Raw genomic sequence first — 12,103 nt, 5'->3', positions numbered from 1 at the left:
AACAAATCTTCAGGACTCAGCTTGTTCCAAATAGGCTGGGTTGGCACCGATACACAGGCACACACTGGCAGCCAGCACCAGCAACATTACCACCAGGCTCACATAGTCCTGGTTGTCCTTCAGACTAGCTGGCAGATGGAAGCACTGTGCATGTTCAAGTATCAAACTGCACGCTGCTAATCAGTGCTAGCATATGGGAAAAACACTTTATCGCAGCCACATTGGCTCACTATGTGTGTTTGGGTGTCCCTGTGTGAAGCGAAAGTCTAACAAGTTACACATTTGTTACCAGACGTCCTGTGTTTTCTTTTGTGTGGGAATCCCTGTTTCATTTCCAGTGGGGTATTTGGAACCTGTCTGAAGCGATAATAAAATGATACAAGTCAGCAGTTAACCGATTTCAATTGTGTCATCATGGTTTCTGTTTTAACCACAAATGCATTCAATTTCTTTGTTCTGAAAATCATCAGGACACTTTGCACACAGATCTATTTTAGTGAGTAAATTTTAACAGGATGCATATTTTCATCTCTAGTCACTCTTTTAAGATTTAACATGCTTTAATCGGCTTCATCCCTGGAATCACAGAAAGAGGCAAGCAACAGATTGATAGTAAAATAACTATATATGTAACTATACACAAAAATAACTGTAGGATTAAGTAAGGATTAAAGGACTAAGGATTGAAGAGCTCTTTATTTAAATGTTAAGCTAACTCAGGCCAAACTACTTATTTTTCCAACTCAGAATTAAATAAGCTAAATATGTAGTTCAGTATTTAGTTTGCCAAGTAGCTAAATCTGTATTTTACCAGAAAAAAATATTTATTCTCAAACTAAATAGTGCTAAATAGATATTTTGTTTCAAATACAGCATGTTTTATTACAGATAGAAGTTTAAACCTCGAGTTAATTAAAAGAATAACTTATTTTTTGAGTCTGCTGAAGGTCTCACTCACTCACTCCTTATCTTCAGACCTTTAAAAGAATGTTTTAAGTTTAAAAAGGTTTTGTGTTGAGTCTTTTTTACGCTTCAAAGAGTGTTGTTGTCAATGCAACGTTTCAAGTATAATCTGGATTGGGGTTTTCAGTTGTTAGTCTAACTAAATCTCCGCGCTGGTTACCTCCCAGTCGACTTCTCTGCACACCTTTAATTTAAATATTAGGTTGACCATTTTTATGCGACACATTTAGACGCTGCTGTTTGTGTTCCCACCAGGCCCTCCGTTTATTATCTCACCACCAGAGAACATAACGGTGAACATCTCGCAGGACGCCTTCTTCACCTGCCAGGCGGAGGCCTATCCTCGCAACTTGACATACACCTGGTTCTGGGAGGAGGACAACGTCTTCTTCAAGAAGTAAAGTTATGATCATGTTCGTTATTGTTTGCTCTTCTGCCTCACAGATTGAAGTGTCGACTCATCGGCACCGGTAAAAAAATCCCGCGGAGATCTGATTGTCTGCGGGGACGATTCTTTAGCTGAATCTGATGAGAAGTGTGGAAATACAATCCGTAACGTTCCGTGTATACATTCATGTTACATTAACTAGAATATTATTGACAAGCTTATTTATTTCAGTGATTCGATTCACTCTTGAAGCCTTTATTTCTGTAATTTATGGTTATTTGTGATTTCAAAACATGACATTTGAGAGTAGAATAGCTCAGACCGATTGGTGTGAACTATTTATTTTAATAATAAATATGTTTAAATCTGCTAAAAAAGTGTTCTTTTAAAGGTACCTTTAATCTGACAAACAAGTCTCATTTGCACCCATACTCTACAGCTATTGAAGAAGACTGCCTGGCTTAATTCTAAAATCGTATGCAAAGCTTTTTTCTGTCATGATGTCATGACAGAAAAAGAGGTGCAGCACTGTTACAACACTTACACAGGTGGACCAAAAGGCCCACAGTGGCTTTTAAAATAACTTGAAACTGTCAAAAGTAAGAATAAATTCACAAAACCCCTGGAAAATAAAACAAAAATGGATTCCAGCCCGCGATTTTAAGTAGTTTGCGATGTCCGACTCTCTCGCCAGTTTACAGCCCACCTGCATGGTGGCTTATTATATTCTGATAGTGGTTAAAACTCTCAGAGTGAAATACTGCTTATAGTGAAATCTTTGGTACTGGGGTCAATAAATATATCTGTTGTTTACTGGAATTCTGTTTTTGCTGTAGGGTAGAAACTTAATAAGTTGAGGGAATATGAGTTGCTGTGATGTTCAGTTACCTTTGAAGCCGGTTGACGTGTCGAGTTCCCAACATCCAGCCGTTCCGCTTTGAGTTATAAACCAAGCTCTGTGACAAGCATCTTTTATGACTGAGTCAGAACTCTGCTTCCACAGGGATATGAATCAAAAATGACAAATGTATTATCATTTTTACAACGGTCTCACTTTATACACAAATGACAAGAGAATGAATGTATGGGCTAATATATTTTCTTCAGTAAATGACAAAAAAATGCCTTAAAGGGTATCAAAATTGCTGCCAGGCGGGAGCTTCAGTCTAGCGGACAGTCGCCACTAAATGTTGCACTCTTTGGAAAAAATGACTCGCGTAAAAATGGTTCATTAGGACGACACTTCCAGGCGGCGGGTGGTTAGATTTAACAGACTTGCTGTGACTTACTGAATTTAGATCCCAGTGCTTCTCTTCATATCCACAGTGACCTCAAGCGGAGAGTCAGTATTCTCATTGATGGTTCCCTCATCATTGTGCAAGTCAAGCCCGAGGATACAGGGAAATACACCTGTTCCCCCAGCAACAGCCTAGGCATACCACCGTCTGCCTCTGCCTACCTAGCAGTGCAATGTAAGTAAGCTAATCCACGTTTAACAATTTTATTCTCTTTTTTTTGCTGTCAGGATGACGATTTTACCACCGATCTTCTTCTAGTCGTGCTTCTGAAATGTTATTTGCTCTTTTAGCACTGGATTACTCTGATTGGATGCTAAATTAGCATTTGTGCATTTGTATTGAGGCAGCACAAAGTCAGTGTCCCATTGAAAATGCCTTGGCTTCCAATGTGTTTAAGTGGGTTTTCACATCTGAAATGTAGACTCGGTTTGATTGGAGACCGGATTTGCGATATTTGCTACACTTTCTGCTGGTGCGGTTCGCTCTCACACTGCACCATGTCAAACCAGCCATTGAAAAACCTGTTCACCCCCTCGCCTGCGATGGCCAATGCAGAAACCTCTGAAGAAGACACTTAGTGCAACTTCCTTCTTTGCAAAATATAAGCAAAAATGGAGTTTAGAGATCAGAGGATTTTGTAGGATTTCTCTTTTTTCTTTGCTTAAAAACCACAAACCACTCTTCCCGCTGGTGCCAGACACAGGCGTTTGTTTTGGTTGCACTTACCCAGAATGCCCTGCGCTGTTGACGGCTTACTGCTTTTGGTCTGCTTGCCGTTCACACATGCATTCGAACCAGACCAGAGCTCTCTTTCAGGTTTTTAGGTTGCCTGGAGTTTGCTTTTTTTTGGTCCAAATCGGAGTTCGAATACAGAATCACACACCTCCAAACGAACAAGACTTCCTAGACAAATGAGCTAGAGTTGGATTAAAGTGGATTAAACATGGCTGATGGTGCTAAGATTAGACTTCCTAAAAAAGTATTTGACCTATAGTGAATTTCCTCTTCTATTTTATGTGTGTGGGTGGTGATCAGAGAACCAGAGACACCAACCGCTGGACTGAAACAAACATTGCAACTTTCGGGGAGGTTGTTGATTATTTTTCGCTGTCGAAGTAACAGCGCTGTAATCTGACCGGATAGAGTTTGAACATCAGGTTGCAAACCTTGGCTCCAGTTTCTTGGTTGTTTTTTAAACACAGCGAGTGTTTCTCCTGCTTTTGTCAAGCACATTTACTGACAACAGTAATTAGCTCGACAGAGACCAAGTTTGTTCCCTTTTCTTTGCTCGTTGATTCGTTGCAATTGGGTGGCAGGCAGGTCAATCAATCTATTGAGTTGAATGTGATATTAAAAAACTGCATGAATGGATGGATCTGAGCAGACAGTTGTAATGTTTAGACTCTGGATGATGGAGCTTTGCTCTGTGGACATGACAGGTGAACAAAGAGGGAAGCCACGCCCTACCTGTCTGGGTGGAAGTGTTGGTCAGGGGGAGGAGAATCACCTGAAATCATTTTGACCTGTTCGGGTAAAATTGGGCGACATGAGTGTACCTCCATTTCCCATCACCTGAATATGCATAAAGATGACAGAGTATTTCTCCATGTGGGTTTAGTTTAAACTGGACCCTGCTGTAGATGATTCCCAATAATTGTTTCCTTCTGGTGCAAGATGGGTTTCTGGACCAATGAACCACTTGGTTCTCTCTAGCAGACTGACACTTGCTTCCTTCTCTCAGGCAAAAACCTAATCCCAGTCAAACACCTGTTCTCTCTCATAAAACACTTTTCCATGTTTTGCTCTCCTCCCTCTCTTCTCTGCCTCTCATTCCAATAGCTTGTTTCTATATTTCTTATTTGTACTTGTTTGTGTGTGTTTATGTGCTCACTGACATATTATCCTCTCTCTGGGTTACTGCCTCCTCATTTCTGAGCTGGAGCGCTCCAGCGGTCCAGCAGTCGGTCGGGGCTCCAGCCTGTGTGAATCTGTCGCCTGTAGAAAAGCTTGTGTTGGGTGTTTGGAGCAGACGGGGAGAGGCAGGAGGGGGACGCGAGACCTCGTCGATCGGTGGACGCTGTGATGCTAGTTAAAGTGGCAGATCTTTAGCGTTTCTCCCGTCCCGCCGACTCCGTGGACGGCTGTGTATGTCTGTGTTTCTGTGTGTGTGAACGGAGATAAGCAACACCAGTCAGGAGAGGGAGGAGAGGAGTGAGGAAAAAGGGGGATTACATCATTGCTGTAAGACTGGTGACTTTTCTCATCAGACTGCAGGGGGCTCTCTGATTCGTTCGCTTCTATTATTTCTTCTGATGTGCTTCCTTTCATTTTGCTCCCCTTCTGTCAGCCATCAATGTTCTCCCTTCTCTTTTCTCTTTTCTCTACCTGTCTTTTTCCTTGAAGGGCTGTGCCAGCGAGTAACTTCCCCTCAGCATCAGTGGGAACCAAGCGCCTCATGAACGATAGGGCTCTCTGAGTGCTATATTTAGAAACCTGGCTGATATTCTTGTCTGTGATGCCAGTGGCGGCGCTCCTCTGGGCTCACAGTCTGGGCTTCAGGACAGACGTGATGCTGGTCCTAAGTTGTCCGAGCCGTCCAGCTTTCCCACGTCCCTCAGTCGCTTGCTCTGCTGCTCATTTCCTCTTCCTCGCGGCATCTTTTGTTCCCCTGTTCCTCGGTGACAGCATCCCATAGCCAGCTCTCCTCCAGCGGCTCCACTCTGCCTTACGTCATGCAGTCACTTCTGTCTCTCACCTGTCCTGTTTCCCACGCTCAGCCTCACTTCTTCTCCCTCTATTGCTCTGCTGATAGCTCTCCCCTCCTCCACTCAGTCACGTCATCTTTCATGCTTATCACCCAGTGCATAATGGGAAGCTCTCCTCCCTGACCTTAGTGAGGCACCACAGTGTTCTGCCCTGTCCTCCAAATTCTGGATCAACTGAAACTTTTCCTTTTTTTTGTCTTTCTTATTTAGAGAACAATGACCTCTTTTTCCCCCCTTGTTGTCTGATTTTAAAAGGGTTTGATGATTGAATCAAACACCAGTTGAAAGACGGTTTTAAGATGGGGAGGGGAATGTCGGATAATTAGCATAATACATCTTTGTTCCAGTAAGTTCAGGGCTGTGAGTAGATGGCAAGAGAGGCTTTAAACCTCACTGTTACAAAACTGCTTAATAAAGTGAAATTTTGGCATCACCGAGTCATAATATCAACCATTAGATGCTGTATGTCAGCAGGCTTGGGAGTGAAAACAGAAAATAAATCTTTTCTCCTCTGCATATGGGCTTCACAGGGGAGCAGTTTGCAGCAGTGTGACTTCGCAGGATGCCCTTAGGTGTGTGTGGGTATGTGTGTGCATTGTTGTTTGACATGTGTCTCTGTTTGTACCTGTCCTGAGTGTGTCCCACCTCCAGCGTCGATAGGCGGATTGATGGATGTTCTGCATACCGAACTATAACTGCAAATGTTTGATTTTTTCAGATGAGACCAAGGCTAAGTTCACACAGCAGGTAAATGTGACCCAAATGTGCCCATATGCGACCCATGGATCAATTGGATAAAAAATAAATAAATCTGCTGTGTGCCAATTCCATATGTGGTACTAAATCAGCTCCCTGGACATTTTGCATTTAATCCTGCTGTTATGTGATTGTATCGAGGCATGTGTTATAATTCTGCACCAGAAGAAGCCGGGCACTCTAAATCAAATGTTTGAACAGTGGTTGAAGATTATAAATATGATCCTATGAAGTCTCAGTGAAGCGGATTACATCACGATGTCACCTCACCTGGTTTGAGTACACATCCAAACAGACTTCTGTTTCAGTGAAATGCACCAAATTCTGCAGCACATCCACATGTTAAGGCTATCAAAGTCAAGCTGCGTCCCTTTTTCCTCTAAAACCAATGATCGTTATCATTGGTGAGCCATTATTTTGCCGTCCAGCAGGGAGCTGGGAGGCGGGATCTTGTGTGTGTGATGTCACATTTCAATTTCTCTATACCCTGTCTCAAATACTTTATTGTGAGCTGTGAAGTCATAGATGTGCGTACATTAGTGCACACATTAGAATAGTGTTCACACTATTCTTCTATTTGAATAGAAGTCTGTAAAGATAGACTTAAGTAGAAATTATGTACTCCAGATAAGATGCTCGCTGCTCTTAATGATAGCATGCTAAACGTGCTGTTTTCATGAAAATCTTCGACAGTTGTTGGAGATTTTCATGGCGTTTAATTTGAGATAAAACTGATGACTTACTCTTGGAATTACTCCACACATCATTGATGTTAGTGTACATCACTATTAGTAATATACACAAATGCTGTTCTGAGATCAGCTGTGCTCCACGCAAGGTAAATAAATTTGTCACTGTGCGGAGAGCCTGCTGTCTAAAGCCGAGAGATTTCCCAAGCCTCCTCACACGTTTGCTGCGATAACCGGCCATTTGGTTCCCCTCACCTCAACGGGTGATTTTTATCAGTCGCCTTTTCTCTTTCTGTAATCACCAGACCCTGCCCGTGTGGTAAACATGCCATCTGTCATTTATGTGGCCATTGGTCTCCCAGGCTTCATTCGCTGCCCAGTAGATGCCAACCCCCCTATAACTCTGGTTAAGTGGAAAAAAGACGGCCTCCCTCTACGGATAGACAAGGTGACTCAGTTCGGGATTTGGATGCTTTCGTTTGAGGAATTCTGTTCCTTTATTTTTACGAACTTCTAGATAGTTTTGTAAAAATGTACATATTCAGGATCTGCTACGCAGTGGATAAACCATTTCGATTATTTATCACAGTACCCTGGCTGGAGCCAGATGGACGATGGGAGCATCCGTGTTGCAGAGGTGACAGAGGATTCTCTTGGCACCTACACCTGCATGCCTTACAATGCCCTGGGATCCATGGGATGGTCTCCTCCTGCTCCCCTGGTGCTAAAGGTAAACACGCTTCTGCTGCACAACGGCTGATCTGGACTTCACATAAACCGTTTAGCCTTTTCTCACAGTGATTACGCACCAGCAGTGGATATGCTTTAAATTATAGTCAAACCTCTATTGATGTTTTTACTTCACCTCTGCCTAGAACTAAAGAAGAAAACGGCTGCGTATAGAGAAATTCTGCCTTCTGTAATTCCATTGACTGGTGATCATGTAAATTGTAAAAAGAACAGATGGAACGGGTGAACATGATTATCACAGTTTGTTCTTCATAGGGGTGCAATGATCCTCTTCTTTCACTTCCGATACCAATGCAGATTTGTAACGGGAGTCCTTAAATAAACCTGAGGCACACTCAGCGTTTCCCTTACACATTTCGGCTCTCGCCAATGCACAGGACCCTCCAAAATTCTCTGTGGTTCCTGGAGGGGAGTACAGGCAGGAGGCTGGGAGGGAACTTGTCATCCCATGTGAAGCAGAGGGAGATCCTTTTCCGAATATCACATGGAGGAAGGTACCACCCTCACACCTTGTTGTAGTTCCGGATTCTTCACGTTCTTGTTAATCTTATGCTGTGTCACATGCAGTATTTTAGTGCTAAGTGTTGCGATCTCCCCTCAGACTGGATCAACTAAGCCTCTTAACAACGTTGTCCTTCTTCGTTCAGTGTTTGAGACTTTGGACTGCATTTGCCTCTTGTTCATTGTGTCTGCTTATTTCCTCGGGCGGGGCGGACTGCAGGTAGGGAAGCCCAGTAAAAGCAAGCACAATGTTCTGCCTCGGGGTAGCTTACAGCTGAAGTCGCTCACAAAGGATGACCACGGGGAGTGGGAGTGTGTCGCCACCAACGTTGCCACAAGCATCACTGCCAGCACGCATGTCCAAGTCATAGGTACATATAAACTAACTGCACTGTGATTGAATAATCTGTACACAGCCACTTCTAGCAAGAATAAGTTGTAGTAGTTTCCTTCTGTATGGCTTTGTTGGTCGTTGCTGTTTGCAAATGGCCTCTTAACCCTGGCCAAATTAATTGACAGCCACAGTTGCTTATCTTAACCTCCCTGGCTCACAGTTAATTTGTCCGGCAGGTAAACTGAATGACATCTCCATAACAGCGACACTCAGCGACTAACTTCCCCCTGTTTCCGTAGGCACAAGCCCCCACGCCCCCACCGGCGTCCGCGTCGCAACCTCCTCCTTCTGGGCCAACGTGTCCTGGGAGCCCAGCTACAACGGAGGCTTCCAGCAGACATACTCAGTCTGGTATGGCCATGTGTGAGTCATCCCAGCATGCTTTGCTTCCTGCTTTTTCTTCCTTCATCATGTCCTTATTTTGTTGCTGGATATGTCTTTTCTAGGGTTACGTTCAGAGCAGTTGTAAAATGCTGTTGTGAAATGGGGAAAGTGCAAGAAAGTCCAGTTTCAGTGAGTTTTTAAAGACAAAACAACACAAGAAAAAGATGATTGCAACCTAACTGAACATGACCCAACTCTATCCTGCTGCTGCCGCTGCATCGCTCTGCTTGACTGGGCCTCAGTTGAAATGCTTGCTGTAGCTAATACTTAATACAATGAAAACATTGTGTGATATGATAAGAATCTGAGCAAAGCGTTACAGTCTACGGAGCAAGATGATTTATAAGTCCAAATGTATTTGATTTAAACAAAAACGAGCAGAATTTTGACATAATCCTCTTTTAAAAATCTCTCATCGTATGTGAACTTGAATAGATTAGATTAGATTCATTAATATTTTAACAGTTTGAGAGCAGGTTTTATCAATACATTCTGGCACAACTGGCCCTTTAAGAGCATTCTTGATCTTGATTTGGCCCAAAACAAAAATGAGTTTCACGTCCCTGATTCAGGCTATCAACATTGTAACACAATATGTGTAGCTATAATTATGTGGTGTTAAAAAAATAAAGAAGTCCTGAGCAGTGATGGTAAACTACAGTGCACGATAATCAAGTCTGAATTGTGTAAAAAGGGAATATATTTAAAGCACAAGGTGACAGAGGTGACGATTCCTGATTCAGACGCGCTATAAAAAAAATCAGTCAAATCCTAATTTTATTCTGATCACTGTCACCCATCATGTTTTATTAATAAAGTGAAGTAACCAGAGAGCAGAACGAATAGGAAAACAAGCAGACGGCGGCTTTAATTAAAGATATTTATACTGACAGCGAACCTGTGTGATCAGCTCTCGAATGGCCGGCGTCACTGCAGCCCTGCTGTCATTTAGAAGAGCCTTCGAAACGCCGCGGATGGATTCCTGCACAGCTGACTTTGTCACACCGCTTAACAATAGATGTGCAGTGACTCGGTAAAGTATTCAGACCCCTTGAATGTTTCGTTTTTGATACATCAAACAGTACAGTACTCAAGGCAATGAATATTGATACACTCACCTATTTTATGTTAGGTTTTTTTTATTGAATAGTGATTATTTTGTTCAAATCAGTTTTCAATTTCATATTAAAGTTGTTTTTTTTTTTTGGCAAAACGGCCGAATTGTGTTGATCACTGTTGATTTGTAAAGGCAATAAAAAGAGTGAAACTTACAAGGGGCTGCTTTTTCACCAAATAAATATTTACATATATTTCATTGGGAATTTAAGCATCAGATCAACACAAAATAGTGTTTTATTATAAAGAGTTTCCTAGAGTGAACGCTTTGTGGCATGTAATATATACCAGACCTGCACATGTTGAGTATGAAAGGCTCGTCTTTCATGACTCATCAAGCTCAGTCAGCCTGAGTAGAGTGAGACCTCAATTACTGTCTTTCCAAAGACTTTGACTGGGCCATTCCAAGACATAAATCTTTTTTTTAAACTCTAAACTCTGTAACTCTGGATTCGTAGGATGGATGTGATGCCGGACGGTGTACCTCTACACAGCCTCCAGACTTTTGATCTCTAACAAGATTTCTTGACGTATTTACTTCCATTAACTTTTTCATGAACTTTGACCTGCTTTCCTGTCCCTGTTAAAGTACAGCATAATGCTGTCACCACTGGGGTCGGTGTGCTGAGAGGGATGTGGCGTGTCACTGTTTTTCTCTTTCGGTTTCCTATAAACATTGGCTTTCATTTTGCCTTAAAGTCGATACTTATGCATAATTTTTTGTGAGAGTGAGCAGGGGGCTTCGGATTGCACTTAGACAAATCGGAGAAAATGGGACTGAATGTTAATGTATGCCTCTGATTTTAATTTGTAAAAATAATGATAATAAAATACAACATTTTAGTTTCCTTTTACCTTACATTTATTTACTACTTTGTGTTGGTCTATCACAATCACATCCCAATGAAATATTTTGAAATTAAGAAGTTATGAATACTTTTTCAAGGTACCCTATTGAATGCACTGAAAACATTATCACATTTATAACCTTTTAAAATTGTACTCCAAGTGGTTTGTATATGTTTAGCTCCTGTCATTGTAGACATTTATACAACCCTGTATGTCTTCACAGTAAATAAGTGCAGTGGATACAGTTGCAAAGTTATTGCATGTGTGTAGTTGTGTGCTTCAGTTGGTGATGGAGAAGGCATGGCCAAATGGCAAAATGCAAAGCTAAACGCAGCATGATGTTGATACTATTAACTGGCTACCATGTTCTGAATAAAGAATAAAATGTATTAAAATACATTTTGAATACATTTTATTTAGTGAATCGGTGCAGAAAGAAAGAATCTTCCGATGCAGCTAACTGCCTCTGCAACTGTTAGCTGAAGCTAAGCCCCGCAGTCTGCAGTTTGGAACTGAATCGCAGCATAAACAAGCCTTGCTGCTTCTTGTGTGAAACTGGTCGAGCTGTATTGAATCAAAGAGGCAGACATGGTGTGTTACACACAGGTTACCAGGGAGGCACATCGCACCGACCATGTTCCTCATGCAAGATAAACGGTTGTCAGGTTGGCTATTTCCTGGAGGCATTGACCAAGCTAGCTGCTTTGGAAGTTGATAACACAGTTACATTATTTTACTGTCCTCCCCCCCAATGCCATGTCTTCCTGTTTGTCCATTCACATTTCACTTCTGCTCAGGCTGAAGAGGGAGCGCTTAGGTCCACACGACTGGGTTTCCATACCAGTACCTGGAGGCCAGGACTGGATGGTGGTGCCGGGCTTGGAGCCAGAGACGACGTACCAGTTTAGTGTCCTGGCCCAAAATAAGCTTGGCACTGGCCCCTTCAGCGAGGTCGTCACTGTGAACACTCTAGGTGAGTACAACAGTCACTCACTGGGAAGAAAACCAAAATTAATGTGACTTTAGAGGCTGGGTGAATACAAAAGCAAGTAAACCACCGATGTTTTGTTTCATTGACATGTTAAGTCACAGTACACGTCTATGTCCATGAATATTAGTGAGTGCTGCTTCTGTAAGGTTGCTCAGAACACATTTCTGTCTGTGAAAGGCACTTTATAAATAAACTTAATTTGCTTACTTCGGTGCTGCTCAGGTCTGTGTTGCTGATCGAGATTTTCAGAGCAGCTGCA

The 12,103-nt window shown here is 42.3% G+C and overlaps 1 protein-coding gene across 1 annotated transcript in view; it reads left to right on the top strand.

Moving 5' to 3' along the window:
- The window catches only part of igsf9bb (immunoglobulin superfamily, member 9Bb), a 79,057-nt gene that overhangs the window by 38,610 nt on the left and 28,344 nt on the right, over nt 1-12,103 (top strand). Inside the window, exons 6-13 of the mRNA XM_055046667.1 lie at nt 1,219-1,360; nt 2,678-2,823; nt 7,165-7,307; nt 7,449-7,589; nt 7,987-8,103; nt 8,331-8,481; nt 8,744-8,867; nt 11,651-11,826. Of these exons, the coding sequence (XP_054902642.1) occupies nt 1,219-1,360; nt 2,678-2,823; nt 7,165-7,307; nt 7,449-7,589; nt 7,987-8,103; nt 8,331-8,481; nt 8,744-8,867; nt 11,651-11,826 (1,140 nt within the window). The remainder of the gene's footprint in view (nt 1-1,218; nt 1,361-2,677; nt 2,824-7,164; nt 7,308-7,448; nt 7,590-7,986; nt 8,104-8,330; nt 8,482-8,743; nt 8,868-11,650; nt 11,827-12,103) is intronic.

The sequence above is a fragment of the Poeciliopsis prolifica genome, unplaced genomic scaffold, assembly GCF_027474105.1.
Source record: "Poeciliopsis prolifica strain line A6 unplaced genomic scaffold, Auburn_PproV2 SCAFFOLD024, whole genome shotgun sequence".
Classification (NCBI taxonomy): Eukaryota; Metazoa; Chordata; class Actinopteri; order Cyprinodontiformes; family Poeciliidae; genus Poeciliopsis; species Poeciliopsis prolifica.
The sequence above is the reverse complement of the archived record's forward strand: the minus strand, read 5'-3'. Positions and strand labels throughout refer to the sequence as shown.